General features: G+C 40.3%; 1 protein-coding gene across 2 annotated transcripts in view; it reads left to right on the top strand.

Moving 5' to 3' along the window:
• The window catches only part of ARHGAP26 (Rho GTPase activating protein 26), a 744,136-nt gene that overhangs the window by 607,276 nt on the left and 111,572 nt on the right, over positions 1 to 25,288 (top strand). Inside the window, exon 21 of one of the 2 annotated variants that reach the window (XM_073620638.1) lies at positions 16,686 to 16,721. The exons of the other annotated variant lie outside the window; for it this stretch is intronic. Coding sequence (XP_073476739.1) covers positions 16,686 to 16,721 — 36 coding nt within the window. The remainder of the gene's footprint in view (positions 1 to 16,685; positions 16,722 to 25,288) is intronic. 2 annotated transcript variants of the gene reach the window in all.

Raw genomic sequence — 25,288 nt, 5'->3', positions numbered from 1 at the left:
TTCCAGTCTTTAACATGGTCAGAGTTGAGGTCAGCCTACTGTAAGTTTTAAATGGTTTTGTGAAGTATAGTTTGCGGAAGATGCCCCTACAGGTTATTTGAAGATTTATCTTCATTGAAAAAGGAGCCAAATCTGTTTAGATCAGTAAATAAGACTGTGATTGTGACATTGAGTCACAAGATAAAAAAAAAAAAAAAAAAAACAGGAGGCTGTCAGCAAATGCAGCAACTTTGTGAGAACATGGGGGTGTCACCAAGCCATGGATTTTTGGGTTTGCTCCATAGTGTGTAGAAGGGGTTCCATTGTTTACATGAATATTAAAGGGGTGCCTGGTAACACTGGTGAATTCTGTTTATGATGTTGAGATAATCAGAGAGGGATTTGTTTACAGTGACTGCAGCTGATCAATGGGAATATATAGCTTGTAATTTGCAGCTCATGTGTCTACCTAAGCTTATGTGGGAGAGGATGAAATTCTATACCCTTAAAGCATAAAGCCAGTTTGATCTAGGTGAAACAGAGAATGTAAAGCATAAGTCTATGGGGTAATAGCTAACACACAGGGTTTTAGTCTTTTTCTTCTGTACAGGTAACTGTGATGTTGGCTGTGAGAGCAAAGCTTGGCCATAAACTGAGTAAATTTATGCTGGTTCCTGGTGAACCAGCTGAAATATATTTCTGGGGTTTCCCTGTGAGCACCCTCCCGTGATCATTTAATTGAAAGAGTGAAGGAGCCAGGTAGGAAATTGGTGACCAAACAGTGGATGCAGCCAGTCAATTAATTGCCAGCTTATCTTTTGAAATAGGGGTGTTGTCTGACAAGGCATTAAAAGCTTTGGTGATGATTTGCTCAATTTTATTTCAATGCTAGATTTAGTTATTTTCCAAAAACAGGGGCTAGGGATGGTCACTTGTGTCTGGTGTGAGGGAAGGTAATACCAGATGTATGATCATTTGTCTGCCAAGTTTGCTGTGGTGTTTTAGGATCCATGGGTGATGAAGATTGTGAAGGGAGTGGTGGTAATTCTGGAAGGCTTTAGCTATGTTCTGTTCATAAGTTCCGTGCCATCTTTGCTTTACTACAGAACTCCTAGTTCTTCTGCATCCGACCAGCTGGGTCTTAACCGTATTGTTTCATTTGATAGGCCCTGGGCCATTTTTTGGGCTAAAGTCTGTTTATGGATTCTTTTATAACTTATTTTTGTTAGTAGAGAGTCTTTCTTAGCCCAGCGTGCTTTTTTATGCTGGGTGGCAAGCATGATACGTGAGCCTCAAATGAAACACTTGTGGAGCTCCCGCAGATTCATAGGGTCAGCATCTTCTTTATCAATCATCAGAAAGAAATAGTCAAGGTCTTTTGGATTTCCTCCACCAAACAGGTTCAGTGATGGTAAGGATTTGTTTAATTCCTAGTAAGTTTTTGTTGGGATGAGCAGGTGGTCGATGCTGGAGTAAGTAATATGTACAGGTGAGAAGTAAGTATAATCCTTATCGCCTGGGTGTGTGGTGTGCCAGGTAGCAATAGGTTGAATTGTTAAAATGTGTAACATTTTATAGAAGATATGGGAAATTTCTTTGGGGGTATTTAGGACCTGGTCCAATAGAGACTAAAATCTCCTCCAGTAATCAGATCTCTTTCCTGGTGTGCCAGTATTTTGTCTAGAAATCATTCTATGTTGGGTATTTGATTGTAATTTAGGAGGTAGATGTTCACTAATGTGATCGCTGAGTGACCAGGGATTTCTTCTTTGAGCTGCTGTGGGATGTTCCCCACGATTAGGCTCCAAGGGGCAGAGCAAAACGTGTTGGTAGTGAGGCCTGGCTGGAGTCAGGCCTGAGGCTGTCATTTATCTCACTTCATGATGTGTGGCTTATGGACCTTTTTTTTTTTGACATTGCTGTGAGATGTTACCTGCAGGTAGGATATTGACCCCTTTTGATTTCTGCAAAGAGAGATTGTTCAATCCAGATTGACATTATGGTAACCTTCAACTGTCCACTAGACAAGTAGAGCTAGCCAGCTAGCCAGTACAATGGGTAGTAGACTTGCTGGGGAGCATAAATAGGAGGCTGGTGAATAGTCAATGACGTGTGATACTAAACATACAGTAAGTACCTCCATTGACTCTGACCTTTGCTTTTTAAAGCTAAAGCCACTGCTACAATCTTCAGAATCAACACTTTGTTTTGTGAGAAACTAGTGTCTCCCCACTATGGCTCCTTAACACTGTAAAAGAAATCTGGAGGTTATTAGTGCAGCACTGTTAAACAGAGCATAGAGATGGGAGAATTACAGACCCTTAAACTGGCGAAAGATGGATTGAATCTCAGCCAGTTCAGCAGGAACCAGCCAAAATTCAATCCATCTATGGGCAGGCTGAATGTACCCAAGTAGATCCATCGATCGATTTGGGTACAACAAGCATGTCAGATTTTTAGCATGTGATTATTGCCATCAGGAGAAAACAATAACATCGCGGGATGTTTTCTCCAATCAACAGGATTCAAGAGATTTTCTGGTTGCAGGAAAGGAAATCAAATAAATCCTATGGCCTGCTTTAGAATGTGAGAAAATGCAATACTGCCTAATGCTGGTTTAGTTCAGAAAGTATCTGCATATCATTTCAAATGCTGTAAACTCAATCTATGCTTTATTCCCTTTTAGAGGTATGTTCCTTAATAATACAACACTCTCTTTCAAACTGATGAAAAGGTGATAATGGTGAATATGCCGGTTTGCTAAATTAACTGATGTACTTCCAACCTATTGTCAAAATGAGTATTTGAATCCATTTGTTAAACTGGTGATTGTTGCTGTCTTCAGCCTGGGTAATTGTATACAAGACAATTTTACCAGGACCAGATTTTCACTGAAGCTTGTAGGTACAGTATGTGATCTTTGATGCCATAAGTAACACCCCTGTTCTAGAATCTCCACTTTTACATAAAACATTTACTTTTTTCCTGGTCCCAACCAGGCATATAATTCCACCTTTTATGTGATAACTATTTCTAATGATTTTGGAAACAAAATGTGTACCCAATAAATATATATATATATATATATATATATATATATATATATATATATATATATATATATATATATATATATACAATTGCGATAAAAAGTAAGTGAACCCTTTTGGAATGATATGGGTTTCCGCACAAATTGGTCATAAAATGTGATCTGATCTTCATCTAAGTCACAACAATAGACAATCACGGTCTGCTTAAACTAATAACACACAAATAATTAAATGTTACCATGTTTTTATTGAACACACCATGTAAACATTCACAGTGCCGGTGGAAAAAGTATGTGAACCCTTGGATTTAATAACTGGTTGAACCTCCTTTGGCAGCAATAACTTCAACCAAACGTTTCCTGTAGTTGCAGATCAGACGTGCACAACGGTCAGGCGTAATTCTTGACCATTCCCCTTTACAGAACTGTTTCAGTTCAGCAATATTCTTGGGATGTCCGGTGTGAATCGCTTTCTTGAGGTCATGCCACAGCATCTCAATCGAGTTGAGGTCAGGACTCTGACTGGGCCACTCCAGAAGGCATATTTTCTTCTGTTTAAGCCATTCTGTTGTTGATTTACTTCTATGCTTTGGGTCGTTGTCCTGTTGCAGCACCCATCTTCTGTTGAGCTTCAGCTGGTGGACAGATGGCCTTAAGTTCTCCTGCAAAATGTCTTGATAAACTTGGGAATTCATTTTTCCTTCGATAATAGCAATCCGTCCAGGCCCTGACGCAGCAAAGCAGCCCCAAACCATGATGCCCCCACCACCATACTTCACAGTTGAGATGAGGTTTTGATGTTGGTGTGCTGTGCCTATTTTCTCCACACATGTGTTGTGTGTTTCTTCCAAACAACTCAACTTTGGTTTCATCTGTCCACAGAATATTTTGCCAGTACTGCTGTGGAACATCCAGGTGCTCTTGTGCAAACTGTAAACGTGCAGCAATTATTTTTTTTGGACAGCAGGGGCCTCCTCTGTGGTATCCTCCCATGAAATCCATTCTTGTTTAGTGTTTTACGTATTGTATATTCGCTAACAGGGATGTTAGCATATGCCAGAGACTTTTGTAAGTCTTTAGCTGACACTCTAGGATTCTTCTTCACCTCATTGAGCAGTCTGCGCTGTGCTCTTGCAGTCATCTTTACAGGACACCCAATCCTAGGGAGAGTAGCAGAAGTGCTGAACTTTCTCCATTTATAGACAATTTGTCTTACCATGGACTGATGAACAGCAAGGCTTTTGGAGATACTTTTATAACCCTTTCCAGCTTTATGCAAGTCAACAATTCTTAATCGTAGGTCTTCTGAGAGCTCTTTTGTGCGAGGCATCATTCACATCAGGCAATGCTTCTTGTGAAAAGCAAACCCAGAACTGGTGTGTGTTTTTTATAGGGCAGGGCAGCTGTAACCAACACCTGCAATCTCATCTCATTGATTGGACTCCAGTTGGCTGACACCTCACTCCAATTAGCTCTTGGAGATCTCATTAGTCTAGGGGTTCACATACTTTTTCCACCTGCACTGTGAATGTTTACATGGTGTGTTCAATAAAAATATGGTAACATTTAAAAGTGAAAAAGCTTAGGGAGCATGGAAGAGAGGAACCAGGACTGCTTTGAACTGTAGAATAATACAAATATCACAGCTGATATATCTCTTAACTTTTTATTTCCATTTAAATCTCTGTTTAGTCTTTTCTCCCTGTGATCTTTTGCACAGATCCCCTTATTTAAGGCAAGTCCACATGCGATGTAGACTTGCCTAAATGCACCATTTGCATAGGAGTTTTATTTTCTCATAATTAAGTATAGTTTTATACTTGCTGTTCATTTTGTCTGAAGTCCTTCCATCTGGTCTTACTGATACCAATACAATTTTTTTTTTTTTTTAATGGAAACTTGGTGGCACCACTTTTCATCTACAGGAGGTGAAATCTGGCATTGCTGCTCCACTCAGTATGTAAATATTGAATTCCAGCTCTGTTGTCAGACCTCTGGCTTGACCCAGTATTACATGCCTGTTGGTCATAAAGGCGCAACATATTACATTGGGGCATGAAAAAGTTGCCTACCGGCGTGTCATCGAAGTAGTAGCTGCTGTAAATTTGTTACACTTCACAAACATAGAGTACTTCATGTTTAGGGCTCCAAGGGTGCTCTGGAAAAATTAGAAGTACATACAGGGATCTCTTTGTCACTGATTTCAACTCAGTTTTTTTTTTTTTTTGCTATGGAAGGTTTACATTATACCATGTGCCTTCTTTATTAACTTTAAATAGAGCTTTTGTTCAGCATACCGCTCTAATGTAAAAATCAGTAGTGCTCACGTGCTGTCATTAAGACCTTTTAACAGTGCATGTTTTCTCCTTAACTGCACAGCAGCATTATTTGGTAACCCATATCACTGAACAGCACTAATTACCTAAGTTTTTAAAGAGAAGTGCAAGCACGCACTCTTGGGCCCTTGAGGATCAGAAAGTGGCACCGCACATCTTAATTAGTATGCATAAATACATTTTATTTGTTAAACATTTTTTTTTGCCAATAATTAGGGACACCTATTGTTTGTCATTACTGGCAAAAACACTATATCTGTTAACCAAAGTAGATAATCAACATTCTGTTAAATGGTCATTCTTTAGTGTTTGTTTTATTTTGTTTCCATCTCTTGACTTGTTTTGCTGCATGATCAATTATTTTCCAAATACTTTCTGAAGCAACTTGTAATGACGTAATTCTGATATGTTGGATGTAATGATGTTTTAGAGACATTTTGGCAGTTGGTTGAGAGTGTAGGCTGTAGTTGCACAGTATTTTCTATTTTATTCTTACATCTGGTGTTCACTTTTGTTTTGCTTATTATGTTTGCCTTCCTTCCAGGTTCAATTCCTTCTCATACTGAACATGCTTTGTTGGGTTCAAACACACCATATTGTATACAATTATAATGGATTCTGTCAGAGCTACAAGTATTTGAAATAACTGTTTATGGTGCCCATAATGACCATTCTTTCTATTTAGCTCACGTTGGAGAGTAAAAATTTGTTTCTATGAGCACACATTTATTTAAATTGCTTTTCATAAGCAATCATTTCAGTGGATGACAATTATCTGTTATAAAAAAATATATATATACACAATTGTGCTCATAAGGCCATTATGATTTAAAAAGAGTAAACACAGTTGATTGATAATAAATGGCTTCAGCCAAACACTAACAATGAGTGAAAGAAAAGTTTTGGTGTTTTTATTCATATTCTCTGAAAAATGGCCAAGAAATCATAAATTCTGCCAGGATATGTAAACTTGTGAGCACAACGGTGTGTGTGTGTGTGTATGTATGTATGTGTATATATATATATATATATATATATATATATATATATATATATATATATATATATATATATATATATTTATATATACTGTACTATAAAGTACTGTGCAAACATTTTAGGCAGGTGTAAAGAAATGCTGTAAAGTAAGAATGCTTTCAAAAATATATATTTTAATTGTTTATTTTAATCAATTTACACAATGTAAAATGAGCAAAAAAAATCTAATCCATATTTGATGTGACTACCCTTTGGCTTCAAACCGGCATCAATACACTTGCACAAAGTCAGGGAATTTGTAGGATTAGAGTTAGGTGTATGATTAACGAATTATACCAGGCAGGTGCCAATGATCATCAATTTCATATGTAGGTTGAAACAGTCATTGATGGAAACGGAAACAGCGGTGCAGTAGGCTTAAAACTGGGTAAGGAACAGCCAAACTCTGCTATGAAGGTGAGGTTATGGAAGATCGTTTTAATATGTCATGTCATTCACCTTGGCAAGGCTGAGCACAGCAACAATACACAAAATAGTTGTACTGCATCAGCAAGGTATCTTCCAGGGAAAGATTTCAAAGCAGACTGGAGTTTCAAGATGTGCTGTGCAAGCTCTATCAAGGAGGCACAAAGAAATGGACAACATTGAGGACACAGTGGTTAGCCAAGGAAATGCAATGCAAAAGATGAAAGACACATCATGCTTACTTCCCTTTGACATCAGAAGATGTCCTGCAGTGCCATCAGCACAGAACTGGTGGAAATCAGTAGTTCCTAGGTACACCCATCTACTGTCTGGAGAAGTCTGACCAAAGGTAGTCTTCATGGAAGAATTGCAGCCAAAAAGTCATACTTCCAACGTGGAAACGAGGCTAAGCACAACAACTATGCACGAACACATAAGAATTTGAGTGCACTAAAATGGCATCATGTGTTCTCGACTGAGGAGTCAAAATTTTAAATATTTGGCTGTGGCAGGAGGCAGTTTGTTCACGGAAGGGCTGGAGAGCGGTACAATAAGTGTCTGCAGGCAACAGTGAAGCATGGTTGGAGGTTCCTTGCAAGTTTGGGGCTGCATGCGTACAAATGGAGTTGGAAATTTTGTCAGGATCAGTAGTGTCCTCAGCATCAGAACTGGCAGTAAGGTCAATTCAACAAAGTCATAGGTGGAGCAGGCTATTACTACACCCAGGTACTTGAATCTACCCACTGCAACAGTATATCAGGAGAAAATAAAGGTCGCACCCCAGATTCTCTCAGGAAATTTTGTGATTTGGTCCAGTTTATCCGGAGGCCTGTGACCTCCAAGGAAATATTTAGAACCCGAAGAGCCCCCTGCAAGTATGGGCAGGGTTCTTGCAAAAAGAGGAGCAAATCATCAGCATACAGGGCTACCCTCTCCTCCAGCCAGCCAACACGCAGGTCCCAGATCTCAGGAGAGGTACGGAGGGCTTCAGCCACAGGTTCCATAGCGTTGGTAAAAAGCACTGGAGAGAGGGGACATCCCTGCCATGTGCCCCTATAAGGAGAAAAAGATTCAGACAGGCAACCCCCTAATTTGATGGAGGCAGTGGAGTGTTTGTAGAGAGTGAGCAGCCAATTTATAAAGTGGAGGGGAAAACGCATACGCTTGAGAACCTCCCATGAGTACCCCATTCTACAGTGTCAGAAGCTCTTTCTATGTCCAGGGAGGCCACCACTCTAGTAGTGATTAATGTGAGGGGCATGGATGTTCGTAGAAACCTATGAATGTTGATGCATATGGATCTGCGGGACATAAAACCCGTTTGATCTGGGTCCACAACAGAGGAACAGATATAATTGATCCTGCCTGTAAGGAGTTTGGTAAGGATCTTAAAAATCAAGATTCAGTAAAGCTATGGGTCTGTACTAGGCACAGACAGCTGGATCTTTGGGGCTTTTATAGATTAACAATATATGGGGTTCACTCATTGAAGCCAGAAGCATATCCTCAGCAAGGCAAATTGGGTACAATGAGGCCAGTCTCCGGGGTTAAAGTTTCACCATGTGATATATAAAATTCTATTGTGAGGCCGTCAGGGCAAGGGGCCTTACCACTTGGGAAGGAGTTAATGACAGCAAGAACCTTTTCGGGTGTGATGGGGTGTACCAAGAATTCATGCTCGCTGTCCAAGAGCCAGCCCAAGGCCACTGAGGCCAGAAGAAACTGCATGTTAACCTGGTCAAAATCAGATGGCGAAGAGAAGGAATATAGGCGGCTATAAAAAATACAAGACTTCTGTAAAATACCCCCTGAGAGGGTGATGATTGTGCCATCTTCCACCTTTATCTCAGGGATAATAGTAAGAGGCGTGTCAAGTTGGGATAGTAGAGCCAGGAACCTCCCATTGCAGTCATCCTCCAGGTCGGGTAATTTTCCACCAGGCAAGGCATCTAATCTGCAATGTCTGTATGTGAAATCCATCAGGCCCAGTATTGTCCTCAATGTTGGGAAGTACAGGTAGAAACCTATGCATCGTGCCATACCCCATGGAGGTGTGTGATTGGCCCCAAACTTATTCTGCATCAGGACAACGACCCCAAACATACAGCCCATGTCCTTAAGAACTATCTTCAGTGTACAGAAGAACAAGGAGTCCTGGAAGTCATGGTTTGGCCTCCACAGAGCCCTGATCTCAACAACATCGAGTCTGTCTGGGATTGCTTTGAGACCGAAGGATTTGAGGCAGCCTACATACACAAAAGATCTGTGGTTAGTTCTCCAAGATGTATGGAACAACCTACCTGCTGAGTCCCTTTAAAAGCTCTGTGCAAGTGTACCTAGAAGAATTGATGCTGTTTTGAAGGCAAAGGGTGGTCACACCATTTATTGATTTGATTAGGATTTCTGTTCAGTTCATTTACTTTCCATTTTGCTAATTGATAAAAAAAAACAATTGACACTTACATTTCTGAAAGTTTTCTTAATTTACAGCATTTTACACCTGCCCAAAATCTTTGGTGTGTGTGTATTCCAAAAGATAGAGCAGCACTCATGGGTCTTGAGAGGTGAACGCACAGTGAAGATTTTATTTAGACAAGGCACAAGCTCATCTTCCTCAGGAGAACAAACAAGTGAAGCAACACAACATGCACTATATTAACAAAAGTATTAGCATGCCTGCCTTTACACGCACATGAACTTTAATGGCATCCTAGTCTTAGTTCATAGGGTTGCGTTGGCCCACCATTTGCTGCTATAACAGCTTCAACTCTTCTGAGAAGGCTGTCCACAAGGTTTAGGAGTGTGTCTATGTGAATGTTTGACCACTCTTCCTGAAGCGCATTTGTGAGGTCAGGCACTGATGTGGACGAGAAGGCCTGGCTTGCAGTCTCCGCTTTAATTCATCCCAAAGGTGTTCTATTGGGTTGAGGTCAGGACTCTGTGCAGGCCAATCAAGTTCCTCCACCCCAAACTCCCTCATCCATGTCTTTATGGACCTTGCTTTGGTCCAAATCATTTTGTGGAGGGAGGATTATGGTGTGGGGTTGTTTTTTAGGGGCTGGACTTGGCCCCTTTGTTCCAGTGAGGGAAACCCTTAAGGCATCAGCATACCAAGACATTTTGGACAATTTCATGTTCCCAACTTTGTGGGAGCAGTTCGTGGATGGCCCCTTCCTGTTCCAACATGACTGTGCACAAAGCAAGGTAAATAAAGACCTGGATGGGCGAGTTTGAGGTGGAGGAGCTTGACTATTTATAGCTGCAAAGGGTGGGCCAACTCAATATTGAACCCTACAAACTAAGACCAGGATGCCATTAAAGTTCATGTATGTGTAAAGGCAGGTGTCCCAATACTTTCTGTAATATAGTGTATAATCCCTAAAACCCCATCCCATCATCACCATCCACATAATGACAAAGTTCTTGCCAAAAATGATAATGAGCAAATGTCCAAATTTGGGAAAACAGAAAAACGACAACAAAAGTACTGTATATACAAAGTAGACATAAAGGAAAAAGCCAAATCCAAGGAATGTGTATAGGAAAAAGTACAAGGAATGTAGATTAGGAGACAAGTCCAAAAGCAGACATGAACCCAGGTTCACCAGGTCTGTGGAGTTTCTCCTTTTTATCTTCTCTATGTACTTTTCTGCGACCAGTGAGACTATCCTGCTATGGGTGTTGTCACCTTTTGTGCTCTCCTTGTTCTGAGCTCAAACTCTTTTTACTGTTTTTAATGGATCGATTTTCTGTTTATTTTTACCTTCAACACATTTATTTGGTGACTTTACACAGGGCTTCGTGTCTGTTTTTGGACTTGTCTCTTGATCTGCATTCCTGGTGCTGCAGGCTGCTCTGCAGCACCCCCTTGTATTTTTACCTATACACATAACATGTTTATTATGGTCTCCTGTTTCAGCCCTTACTCAGCTTGGGTAGCCATCTTGCCTAGTCAGCATGATACTCTGTCATGCAGTTTTTTCGTCTCTGTCCTTAGTGCCTGGATTGGCTTTTTTCCTATACTTTTGTTGTTGTTTTTCTGTTCTCCCAAATTATTGTTTTTAGCTGAAACTTGGATATTAGCACTTGTTGGTGTCATCACATGTGGATGCCAATGATGGAAGGGGTTTTAGGGTATATATGTTGTGTTACTTTACTTGATTGTTGTCCTGAGAAAGACAAGCTTGTGCCTTGTCGAAATAATATCTTTATCACCTTTTAAGACCTTCGATCCCCCTTTCACATTGAGGTGCTTTTCAGGGGCTTTTGCGCTAAAAATAGTGCCTGAAAACTCTTTCCCATTCATTTCAATGGAAGCTTTTACACTGGGTGTGCTTGCAGGGCAGTGCAAAAATTCCTGCAAGCAGCATGTTTGGAGCGCTTAAAAAAGCCCCGTCCATTGAAATAAGTGGGAAGCACTGCAAAAGCGCCGCAAAAAGGCTCTTTATTCCTTTTTCTGTTTTTGTTAAGGACACATTGTCACGTGACCTCCAAAAAACGCTCTGCAAAAACTATGCTAAAGCTCCGCAAAAACACCCGACATTTTATGGGCAGTTTTTGAGCACCTCCAATGTGAACGTGGTCTGATTGCCGCTCTCTTTTGGGCTATATGTGCTAAAATGGCCCTTTCCTGCGCACCCAGGCCCATTTTCTTTGTAATATGTGTGCAGTGGCAACCACTAAAATATATATATATATATATTATACTGTATATATCAATATAATGTGTGTGAATAACCACATCAAACACTTTATTCCTATGATTAGGGCTGTCAGTCGTATTTAGTCCACCTCAGTGTTTCAAAGGATGTCGGTATCTTCAAGAACATACTTCTGTTTATTGTTACCAATGTATGCTGGATTTGAAAAACAGTACAGTTCATCATAGATGTTAATGATGTCTGCCATAGCAAATTCTGAAGCACCCAAAAGAACACCCAAAAATAAGATACTTTTGTTGGATGTAGTTCATCTCTTTTGTGCAGTGAGTACTTTGGCTAGTTTCACATGGTCTTCAGCTTGTATATGAGCAGTGTGAACAGCAAGCTTTAACAAAACCTTTGCAGAGCTTTCAGCAAGCTTTGTTGAACCTTTTAAAGTACCATTCAGCTCCAGTTTGTAAATGTTGAGCCCAGATCATAGTGGGAGTGCTCATTGCTACTTTAAACAAGCTGCTAGCACGCTTCAGCACTTCTTGAAGCTTGTTGAAAGCCTGTTGAAGCCTACTAGCTGTTTGCTTAAAGTGGCAATCAACACTCCTATTAGGATCTGTGTTTAAAATTTACAAACTGGAGTTCTAAGGTACTTTAAAGGTTCCATAAAGCTTGCTAAAGCTCCGCAAATGCTTCGCCAAAGCTTGCTGTTCACATTGCTCTTATGCAAGCTTAAGCCCAGGAGAAACAGGCCTAAGTGTGCTAGCTGGCAGTGCAGGTGCGTGGCCCGGACCTAATATGCACATAGTTTTACCTTTTTAGTCCCAGTTCACACTGATGCCGCGCGGATTCTGCACTGCATCCAAATCGCACCTCGTTCATACGAACTGCTGCAGGTGTGTAAGTTAATGACACCCCGAGATCGGTTCACAAAATGCAGTGCGATTTGCAGAATCGGATCGCATACATGTGAACACCCATGAGATCTGATTCTGGCGCGGCCAAAAAAAAGGGTCCTGCACATTTTTGGTGCAGAATCGTGCAATTTGATATATACAGAATAATGGCTCAAATCACACTGCTGATGAACTGCATGTGATTTGAACAGGAATGCGGTGTGGTTCCTGTTCAAAATCCCATACGGTTCCTACATCGCATAGTGTGAATCAGCACTTATACTATGCAGGTTATCTTCTGCCAGATTATTTAGTCCTACTTACTATCTTCCTAGCACTCAACCAGGTCTAATGACACACTGCTAAAACAATATGGCCATTTTAGATGGTGTGTGCTGACTTTGGAGAATGTATTGTTTAATCCAGCAGCATGCGTGATAAGACTGGGCAGAACAGAATTTTTTCCAGAACAGTTCCTTTGGGCATGGATGCCTTCAAAAGTAAAGAAACTGGCATTGTAGTTCTAAAACAAAAAATAGGTTTGTTAAAACTGCAACCCTACAAAGCTGTGTGCTGGTGCTCAGCATTCCTAGAACTAGTATTCACAATGAAATCACCAGTATTAAAGCAACGTCCATGCCAGGCCTTCAATAAATAAAGGCTTTCATTCTGAAATATGTTCCCATCTGTACTGGCCTATTCATTCTGTAATATCTTTATGAGACAGCTGTGGGGTGACAAGGAAATATATATATATGTTGGGAGCAGACGTACATTTTATCAGAGAACTGCTGGGTTGCTTTTGGGAAATGCTTTCTAAATAGACAATGTTGTAATCCTCTTTGCTGTGATGGATTAAATAACATAGCACGTATTTGGAAATGTTAGGCAAGAGATTGCCAGGATCCAGGTGAGGCTTTCATGTACTTTTTTACACAATCAAGTAAGCAAATAGATTCTACACTGATATGATCATATGAATTTGTAAGCATAGCAAGATTTAATGAAAAAAAACACGCTTAATAAATGCAATGTAGACATAAATAATCTCCATAAATGTATCCTACATCTGATCTTTCAGCTTATTCATACTGTACAGTAAACTTAAACACTGTTTGCACTTATGTTTCACTATACAGCGTTCATCTTACTGTCAGTTCTGGCACTGGATCCCAAAGAAAATCTTCACTGCCCTGTCCTTTTCCTGTCTCTGAACTTCTTGTGCTGCAGGGGTTAATAGCTTCTGGTCTTCTGTGAAGCTTCTGCTAAAATATTCCTGACAAGGAACTGCCCTTTTCTCTTCCATTAAACAACATTATTTCACTGCCTGTAACAGTCTGTGAATGGGGAGAGAATCCTGTGACTCGTCAAACTCTCCTACTATTCACAGATTGCGTTTCAGGCGGTGAAAGCAATAAAAGTATGTTTCAAGGGGGAGGAGGAGGGGTGGGGCTGGTCCTCATTGAGAACTTTTTCACAGCAACTTCATAGCACCTAAAGGTAGGAACCACTGCAGCACCAAAATTTCAGAGACAGGAAGAGGACGGGGCATCCTGCATTGAAGATTTCTATAGCATTTAGCTGTCTATAAAATGTATAACATACTTCATTACTGATAAATTAGCTCACTAAAGATATTTTTTTCTAAACTTCTATTTTAAGGTGACAGGTTTACAAAACTGGAATTTTTTGTATATGTAAATACCCCCACCCCCCCTACCCTTAATAAAGCCTTTTTGCATTTTTGTACCATAAGCCGTAGTTGACCATTCCCCTTTTTTTGCTTTCTGGGGACTCCCTTGTCTCCTCTTTCTGTTGTTGATACAAAACTTCCATCTTCTGTAGTGGTGAAGTAGAATATATAATTGAAATGAGACATCATCTTCTAGGTGTTTAAAAACTAATAAATGCATTTGGTGAAAGGATATCATTGACATGCTAGTTCTGTGTTGTGCTGCTTTGTTTAAGTATATTGTCAACTGGAGACTAAAGTATAACTAAAGACAAAACTTTTTTTTTAGTCTTGGATAGAGTGGAGAGGAATTTTTTTGCTGTCTGTGCCCCCTTTCAGGAGATTCATGCTCTCTATTTGTCCTGTTTACCATTATCATTAAAAGTGAAAGTAAAAGAAAATCACAATTTTGGGTTGTCCCCTAGAAAAGTAAGAGACAAAATCTTCCAATGAGGACACTAGTTCTGGTGACCTGGGGTTCCCCAAGGAATTCCCTTAATTTGCAGGGATTTCCGCTCACTTCCTGTTTGGCTATGGGACGAAGTGAAGGTAGATCTCCTTGATGGGACACAGATGGCGAAATAAATTCTTACAAGTGTTATAACCCTCCCTTGCTTTATCCAAAATGAAAAAAAGTGTTGCCTATAGTTCTACTTTAAAGAGGAGCTCAAGGCTCCTTCAAAAAAATTAAAAGTCAGCCGCTGCAAATACTGTAGCTACTAACTTTATTATAAGAACGCTTTCCTGTCCATGGACCCCACGATGTCCTCATCCAAGCCAATTCTTCAATTGGCTTCGGGTGCTGGCGCCTTGCGGCTTCACAGACTGTTTCTTACTGCACATGTGCAAGTCGTGTTGCACCTTGTGAATGGTCCCATAGTCTTCTGTGACCTGTGATGTGTCTCAGAAGACTGCATTGGTTAGAGGGGGTGTGGCGATCTGAGCCTGAGGTGGGAGTGAATAGCTGTCAAAACCAGGAACCCACTCCCCCCTCCAAATAGTGCCAAATGTGGCAGTGGAGGGGGGAGGTGCAATCAAGCAGAGCTTCCCCCTTTGGGTGGAGATCCGCTTGAAGGTTTGTCTGAACATTTTCTAGCAGCAAAGTAAACACAGCACTCCAGTGCACCAGTAATACAATGGGAGTTATTTACTAAAGGCAAATCCACTGTGCACTTGGAAGTGCAGTCGCTTAAGATCTGAAATTAGGGGAAGTTCTACTGATTTTATCATCCAATCATGTGCAAGCAAAAATGCTGTTTTTTATTTTTCCTTGCATGTCCCCTTCAAATCTTGAGCGACTGCACTTCTAAGTGCACTTGGAAGTGCACAATGGATTTGCCTTTAGTAAATAACCCCCAATGTGTCAAATATCACCAACAGAATTATGAAGGAAACAATCACCAAACCAGAGTGACTTAAAATTGTCAAAAACCTATTAGTTACCCAGGGTCATCATCAGACTTAATTTGGGTTAAAGGATCTTCACAATTTAAATATACAGGAGGTTAAACTCTAGAAAATAATCCAGCAAGGATATGATATTTATTAACAATTTATCTTAAAAAAAAAAAAAAACTTTGCACTCACCAGAACATCAGGGAGCTCATAAAGCATACCAGATTGTGCCCTCTGGTTAACTCCCAGTGCTATGTTTCTTCAAAAAAGACTGTTTCAGAAGCTGTACCCATGTAAAGTCTGGCAGTGGTTCTGGGTAACAGAGCATTTTTTTTAACTTTATCAAATAAGGCCAGTGTTTGCCATATTTTTTTTCTTTACATATTGAACCATACTTGGCCATATAAGCTTTAAGTAAATTCTAAAAAAAACTGACTTATAAGCATATCTCCTTATTTCCCTATATATTGTGAACCATTCTTGCTGCATCCATTGAGGGCTCAGATATCCCATTCACAGAAGGATGCTGCATCTTAAAATGGTGATGTTGCTTAATTTAAACCAGTAGGGTTTTTGTTTTGTGTGGGTTTTTTTTTGTTTTTGTTTTTTTTTTTTGTTTTTTTTAGACATTATACTTGGCACCCCTTTCTGTGATATGGCAGCAAAAGAGGGGAGGGGATGGAAAAGAGATTCAGCAGGCAGGAGGGATGATAATGACAGCAAAGATGGTGTGGCTGGTGCATATGTTTGTTTATATTTGTTCAAATTTTTAGGTACTGTAGGTATACAGTATAGCCAAAATATAAAGATCACACTTGCTACTTGGCTGTGTATATTGGCATGAACCTAGCATGGCTGTAGGATCATGGCTGTGCATCATCTTAGCTGCATGTAGAATTTATATCTGAAGCAGAAGAAACCCCTAACATTTAGTTTCACAATAATGTACTGTACAACTTTCATAATACATTTCAAGGCTGATTGGCAACCTTTTGTGTAAATAGCTGTTTCTTCTTTGACAGCAAACATACCTTAACCTGGAATGAATGCAAGGCTGTCTTGGTAGTCATGGTGGTGGAATGTTGTCATCCTCCTATACTTTTCCATGTCTGAACAAAGTTGTTTGACATGTTTTCAGAAAAGCCACTACTGTTTCATGCTCCCCTTTAATATCTTTTGCAGACTGAACCCCAAGAATATAACAAGCCTATTACCAAGGTAAGTGAAAGCTGTGGTGTTGAGAAGTATCTGTTTGGTCATAGTGAGTGGTGCAAGTATTACTTTTTGCAAATTGAGGCACTGTATTAGTCATATACTGTATAGTAGCAAGAAAGAAAAGGTATATGTGACACCTTTTATTGACTAAGTGAATATATTTGTATTGTAAGCATTCACAAATATTCATTTGTTTTGGCACCATGTCTTGTGATGAGGACAGAATATTCTCCAAAGCTTGCAGTACAACATACTGTATATTCAGTTAGCCAATAACAGATTGATTTTACAGTAAATTCCTTTGGCCTCTTGAGAAAGGTAATCTTTAAATACATGGAAAAAGGCATCCCATTGTGGATTCTTCCAAATGCAGCTGACCATAATTTGTTTGCTTGCTCTACCACTAAATCATTCTTTTCTAGGACTGGATAGTTTTCCTTTGTTGAGTCATGCATTGAATTTAACCTGGGTGGAGGAAGATGAGACTGGTAACAATGTATTGATACGTTTGTCCAGCCAGGAATTTGAATTAATAAGAAACAAATGGTTTGTTAGCAGTAGTAGAGGTCATATTCCACTTTCTTCACTTTCTTGTGAATTTGTATTTTTACTTTACATTCCTCCTGCTGAGCTCAAGCCAAATGGATGATAGAATTGGACGGTAATAAAAACCACTCTATAAAAACGAATGCTTAAGCTGTGTTATATATTAAGTGACTAAACTATTCTGAGAAGTCACCTTGAGCTAGAATTATGTCTCGTGCCTGGTACTTGACAGCTGTAGACACTCTGACATTTTAAGACCTCCTTGTTTTTGCCTGCCAACACTGCAGTTTACGACCTGGTGATCCTTATTAGCAGTGTAGATTTTTAGGATCTCACTGTAGATAAATTTTGTGGGTTTCAATCAGCAAATGCATTATTTTGACACATCACTCGAGTTAATTAAAACCTACTAGATCAAAACTACAGCCATCTAATTTCCTCTTGCAGGTGTACGCTATTTTTTTGTAATTTCCTAAATTAATAATTCATTTGCTAAAACGTAGGAAGATGAATGCTTTACATTTCTGTATAAACACCTAATTTTCTGGACAAATAAGATTCAAAGGTAAAGTTCACTTTGTAAAAAATGAATAAATAATAAATGCACATTTTTTTACCTGCAGAATTTCCCTTTTTTAAATTTTTTTTTTAAGAGCCTGCATTGCATTGCACCTGCGATCAGCAGATCATGGGTGTAATGTCAGGCTCCTGCAGACTCTCAGTACAGCTGTCTGCCTGTACCTCCTGTACAGGTAGACTGTTAGTAAAGAACAGGAAGAATCAATGAACTACAAGGGCAGCACCCTCACAGTTCATTGAGAATTATAAGCCGCAGTGGCAAACAGGACTTGTAGTTCATTCATTCATAGTACAGGCAGGTAAACCTATTCCTCAAAACCATTTTTTTTTTTAAATACAAGGGATACCCATGTTAGCAATGAGAACCTTGTGAGCTCCCCTTTAAGTGTACTCTTTTCCCTAAATCTCCTCTGAAGTCATTTTCATCATTCAAAGTGAACCTGTAAGCCATCTTATAGGATAACTATGCAGTTAAAAAAAACAGTACCGTGTCTTGGCAGTAATCCTCCAAATGCAGTGTATAGCCTTGTGCTTTCAGCCTACTGCATTGTGAGTGGGGTCTACTGTGGGCTTAGCTTATCTAGAATTGTCAACTGGTGATAGATCCCACCCCCACATGTACGCAGCATGCATCCAGTTGGGCACTTGTTACAGAAGCAGCAGTCATGTGATGCTGCTGCATGCAGGAGAGATTACTGAACATATGAAGTTGTTAATACCTACAGTATTTAAATATTTTGAATTGGATCTTATGGAACAGTGTACAATCAAAATTACCTTCACCTTATCTCAAACTACTCTCAAATATCTGTACACCATAACCCTTAAAAAAAAAAAAAAAACTTCTCTGTGTGATTATCTGATTTAGTTTTACTTGGTTATTAGTGGTCCCCGATTTCTGTGCTAAACACTGGACCTACACTGATCCAATAAGCACAATCTCAATGTCCACTGAAGGGCTTTCATGGCAAAGGGTCATGACAAATTAAGCTAGACATAGGGGTTGATTTACTAAAGGCAAATCCACAGTGCACTTGGAAGTGCAGTTGCTCTAGATCTGAAATAAGGGAAGGTTCTGCTGATTTCTATCATCCAATTATGTGCAAGAAAAAAATGCTGTTTTTTTATTTTCCTTGCATGTCCCCCTCAGATCTACAGCATCTGCACTTCCAAGTGCACCTGCAGTAAAATAAACCCCATAGCCCAGGAGTTAGTGAAGTCACACTTTGAGTAACAAAATGAAACTGCATCAAAGAGGTGTTCAGTAAATATTTTGTGGTAATAATGTACTGTATATACTCGTGTAGAAGCCGACTTTTTCAGCACATTTTTAATGCTGAAAAAGCCCCCCTCAGCTTATACTTGAGTGAGGGCAGGGCCAGACTGGCCTACTGGGATACCGGACATTAGGCTGCTTGCCCTGGGGCCGCTTTGAACTGTGGCTGCAGTGCTTCCCTCTCTCACTCCCTTACACAGCGGGAGACCGCTGTGTCTCGGAGCTGACTCTGAAATTTTCGGCCGCGCTGTGAAAAAAGTCCCGCCCTCTTCCTAGACCAGCTCTTGTGATAGACAGAACATTGCACCTATCATATGAGCTGGTCTAGGAGGAGGGCAGGACTTTTGTCACAGCGCGGCCGAACATTTCAGACTGAGCTCCGAGATACAGCGGGAGATGCCCGCTGTGCAATCCAGGTACTGACTGCTGAGACTGCATGAATGGGCACAGTCACTATTAGTGAGTTTGCAATGACAGGCACAATGAGGCAGCAGTGATAGACATGAGACTACAATGATGGGCACGGTAAGGCTGCAATGATGGGCACGGTGAGGCTGCAATGATGGGAAATGAGGCTGCACTGATGGGCACAGTGAGGCCGGTAGCCCCTGTGTTGTCCGTGCCGCACCACATCCTGAAAATTTACCAGTAGCTGCTGCATTTCCCACCCTAGGCTTATACTTGAGTCAATACGTTTTCCAAGTTTTTTGTGGTAAACTTAGGTGCCTCGGCTTATATTCGGGTCGGCTTATACTCGAGTATATACAGTAATTTATTACATTCTTCTATTTTATTGTTGTGAATAAGACTCTTGTATATACCTTTGTGCAATAGTTTTTGATATAGTTATTATTTAAAGTGAAAGATGGACTGGGACAAAAAACTGGCTGTTTAATACAAACTCTCTATATCTTCTCATGCACATGAGCGCAACTATCGGATCTTATCTACGTGGTATCGCTGCCCTACATTACTACATAAAATTGATTCATCTATCCCTGATACTGGCTGGCGATGTTTGCGGGAGTCTGGCACCATGACCCATATTTGGAGCACATGTCCGAAAATGATCAGTGGGAGATGACATCCCAAATGAACCTCAGATCACAGTGCTATCTATGTTGCCAGGCTCCTATAAACAAATTAAAAGAAACATAATTAGGCACGTTCTCACAGTGGCTCGTTCGGTGATGGCTAGGCACTGGTGCCAGGCTGAGGCTCCATCAGTGGCTGAATGGGCTTGTGAATTGGACAATAACGAGCTAATGGAACGTATGGTTACATGGGGTGAGGATAAATCTGACTCGCATAAACTTATGTGGACAGTATGGTCTCAATTCAGATATTCCTCGGACTCGGACTTTGACTTTATCTCTAACAACGTCTGAGGTTTCAATTTTACCTGGGACCGCCCCATGATACTCACCCCCCCCCCCCTTCCCTATTCCCCTTCTCTGTTCCCCTTCTCCTGCTCTCCTTATTTCTCCTTTCTTCTTCATCTGTATCCTTTTCTCTTTTTCTTTACATTGTAATATGCACCAAGATTTTTATACCAGTTCATTATAAACTAGCACCAGTGGGTTGGCTGCTAACCCAGATATTGTGTCTCTGGCTAAGATGGATATTACTATTGGGTTTCCCTTATAATTGTGTTTTTTTTTCACTCTAGTCCAGTGGCTTATATTAATCTGTATGCGTGAATCCCACTCTGGGCATCTGTTTCTTGTGAACCAATGTTTAAAATTGAAAACATTTTTCTGTCTCTTTATTATTCTATTCTACATTGCTCGAAACTAACCATACTATGGGTGTCCGAATTCAGACACATTTATTCAGTTACAACCTGTATTTGTATCGTAAACCTGTATTTTCTGCAAATACTTAATAAAAGAGATTAAACATAAAGTGAAAGTGAATTTGTAGAAGGTAGCTTGATATGCCTCATGTAGCCTCCTCTCCTCCTTGATATGCATAAACACAGGGCAACATATTAAACATCTATTTGGAAGTGGGAATGGAGCAAGTAGCTTGAAGCACATCATTTTAGCAGTGTTTATTTCTTTATGGCTTCTTCCTACCTATCCTGATCTCTTGTAGAGCAGCCTGAGACAGCTGAAACTGGGGCATTCTAGTAGTAGCCCTCAGCTTCCTGTTTGCTGGCTCTGATCCACCCCTTCTGAACTATGTTGTCAATGAGACAGGAAAGGAGGGGGAACACTGATATAAAAACACATTTCTAATAGAAAGGGAGTAGGCTAAGATATTTGTCAGTTTTTATTGCTGTCTGTTCCCCCTTTGGAGATTGTCACGTTTTTTCTGTTCTGGTTCCAATGTTACAACTAAGAAACCAGGAAGTGAGGAGAAATTTTCCCAGTGAGCCAAAGACAACAATGCCAGAGGTTTTAAATCTTTCCCGTTGTTATATATATAAAAATATATATATATACAGTATCTCACAAATGTGAGCACACCCCTCACATTTTTGTAAATATTTTATTATATCTTCTCATGTGACAACACTGAAAAAAATGACACTTTGCTACAATGTAAAGCAGTGAGTGTACAGCTTGTATAACAGTGTAAGTTTGCTGTCCCCTGAAAATAACTCAATGCAGCCATTAATGTCGAAACCGCTAAAAAGTGAGTTTTCCCTCCCCAGTGTCACGTTTTTTTGTTAGTGTCACAAGGTCTCAGGTGTGAATGGGGAGCAGGTGTGTTAAGTTTGGTGTTATCGCTCTCACTCTCTCATACTGGTCACTGGAAGTTCAACATGGCACCTCATGGCAAAGAACTCTCTGAGGATCTGAAAAAAGAATTGTTGCTCTACATAAAGATGATGGGGTTATAACCCTCCCTTGCTCTAACCAAGTTGAAAAAAAGTGTTGCCTATAGTTCTACTTTAAGCCTTTCAATGTGGGCACAGCCCCACTGCAAGATAAATTTTTTTATCTGCCCAGAGTTGGGTTTTAAGCTTATCAAAGGAAAGAGAAACTAATGAGGCCATGCTGCATGGGTAAGTGAAAAATACTAAATCAACAGACATTGAAAACATTCCACTTTAAATGGCAAGCTTCTATTTTTAACTATCATTTTCCAGTGCAGGTTTAAGTGCTAAGCCACATGTTTGACTTTATTTGCTTGCTACTGAGACTTTTAACAACTTGCTGGTAGACACCTCATTAGGCTAGAGTTACACTGGAGATTTTTAGTAGCGCAATCACACCACTTAGATTGCTAGCAGTTAATCGGTAGCAGTTAGCAATTAATTGCTAAACAAGCAGAACAGATGGCTCCCTATGGTGTAAGCTACAAAAGTAATATGTAGTAGTATCATGTAGTGATCAGTCGTATGATTGGACCATTGTGCATTCTGTAAGATTTTCTAGTACTATATGCTATTTGTGTTCCATCTGTTTAGCGATCAGTTTTAGTGGCACGATCGAGAGATATACTAAAAATATCCCGTGTAGCATAGCCCAGTAAGGTGACTGGCAGCAACTAAAGATCAGAATCGCTTATGTAGTATAAGGCAAACCAAACTCCCTCTATCAACATTAACTATTTTTTTTTTTTATCATACATCCCAGGAGTCTTCGTGGGCATTTTTTTTTCTTTTATTTGGAGGAGGGCTTTCTCAGTTAAGCACACCCTCCTGCCTGTATAGTAAATGCTACATGAATCATCCATCTTTACCCACTTCAATACCAAGCACTGTTACCCCCTTCCTGCCCAGGCCATTTTTCAGCTTTCACAGAACTCACACTTTGAATGACAATTGCACGGTCATGCAACACTGCACCCATAAGAATTTATCTTTTTTTTTTCACAGAAATAGAGCTTTCTTTTGGTCGTATTTAACCGCTTCAGCCCCGGACGATTTGGCTGGCCAAAGACCAGAGTGCTTTTTGCGATTCGGCACTGCGTCGCTTTAACTGACAATTGCGCGGTCGTGCGACGTGGCTCCCAAACAAAATTGACGTCCTTTTTTCCTACAAATAGAGCTTTCTTTTGGTGGTATTTGATCACCTCTGCGGCTTTTATTTTTTGAAAAAAAAAACACATGATTTTTTACTTTTGCTATAATAAATATCCCCAAAAAATATATAATTTTTTTTTCCTCAGTTTAGGCCAATACGTATTCTTCTACATATTTTTGATAAAAAAATCGCAATAAATGTATATTTATTGGTTTACGCAAAAGTTATAGTGTCTACAAAATAGGGGATAGTGTTATGGCATTTCTAGTAATTTTTTTTTTTTTTTTTACTAGTAATGGCGGCGATCAGCGATTTTTATCATGACTGCAACATTATGGCGGACACATAAGACAATTTTGACACATTTTTGGGACCATTGGCATTAATACAGCGATCAGTGCGATTAAAAATGCATTGATCACTGTAAAAATGTCACTGGCAGTGAAGGGGTTAACACTAGAGGCAGTGAAGGGGTTAATGTGTGTCCTAGTTTGTGTTCTAACTGAAGGGGGGGAGTGGACTGTGCAGGGAAACTAACAGATCATCTCATCTGTTCATACTCTGTATGAACAGACGATCTGTCAGCTCTCCCCTCAGAGAACCGGAAACTGTGTGTTTACACACACAGTTCCGGGTTCTTCGTGTCCCCCAGAAGCCCGGTGGTGATCGGCGCGGGGGGCGCGCGTGCGCCCCCTAGTGGCCACAGGGCGAAGCGACATTACATAACGTCGTTTCGCCCAGCCGTGCCATTCTGCCGCAGTACAACTGCGGCGGCTGGTCGGCATGTGTTTAACCACCACTGGGTTTTTCATTTTTTTCTAAATAAACGGAAAAAGACAAATTTGATATACGACTTAGTTTCTGTTAGAAAATTTTGCAAGTAATTAATCTTTCATAAATTTAGATCACTAGGATCTAGGATGTGCTGAAATTTCATGTCTAAGGTTTACAACCACTTTAAGTTGAGCATTAATTAATCCCCAACTTCCCTATTCTCACATTCAAGGTGGATTGGAAAATCCTGCCCGCTTTAGCTTTGTATTATGACAGTGGGACTCTCCCACTGTCCGAATACAGTGATCAACACTGCAGCTCATTGGCTGCAGGAGCCCATCGAGAGAGATTTTCTACCAAGCCCATTTGTGAAACGTTTATTGATAGATCGATTTCTCATGAAAGGGAACCACAATATATTAATTTAAATTCAATCCATATATGACCAACTTAAAGCGGTAGTAAACTGCAGCATTAAGAAAAAAAAATCCCCTGCAAGGCAATGGCATAATGTGCTAGTAGGCATAGGCATGAATTATTTGCCTTAGAGCAAAGCCCTCCAGTGGCCCGCTGTCACCGCTGACAGGCCTTCCATCTTCACCCTGTCTTCCTTACGAGTTTGTGTGCTTCAGCTGTCTGAGCCGCGATGATGTCACACAGCCACGGCACAGAGCTCTGAAGGGACAACACGGATATGCCGTCCCTTCAGAGCACATGCACCGGTGACATCACCTTAGAACAAAGCCCTCCAGCGCTGATAGGGTTTCCATCTTTCCTTGGTCTTCCTTTTGGGTCCACGGCTCCTGCTGTATGAGTGGCCGGGGCAGCAATGACGTCACTCTCACGCATGCGCGTGGGAGCCCTCGGCTGCGGCACAGAGCTCTGAAGGTTCGACACGATATGCCGGACCTTCAGAGCGCATGTGCCGGTGACGTCACTGGCTGCATGCAGTGTGAATATCTCCTAAACACCACAACTTTAGGTGGTATTCCCAGTACCTACAGGTAAGCCTTATTATAAGTTTACCTGTAGGTACAACTTAACAAAACGACTTTACTACCACTTTAACTCAAGAGGGCCATGACTAGAGATGGATAGGGTTTTTTTTTTTCAAAGTAATTTCTCTACTAAATAAAGCATGGAGACATGGATGGGTGAGTTTTGTGTGGATATTAAAAATGAATAACACTTTCAGTTTGTGGTGCTCAGATACAGTTTTCTTCAACTTTAACTACTGAGAGATTTAACTTCTTGTTGACAGTTGTCTTTATGAAATCATATTTATTTTAGTCTGGAGATGAGATGACTAACAAGCAGTTAAATCTCTTAGTAGTAAAAAGTGTTAATTGCCCATGTAGCCCTAGACTTAGGCTAAGTTCACCTTCTTTTTTTCTTTCTAAATTACAGCTCCCCTATGT

The sequence above is a fragment of the Aquarana catesbeiana genome, linkage group LG03 (genome assembly GCF_042186555.1).
Source record: "Aquarana catesbeiana isolate 2022-GZ linkage group LG03, ASM4218655v1, whole genome shotgun sequence".
Lineage (NCBI taxonomy): Eukaryota > Metazoa > Chordata > Amphibia > Anura > Ranidae > Aquarana > Aquarana catesbeiana.
This window is presented reverse-complemented; position numbering and strand designations above follow the sequence as displayed.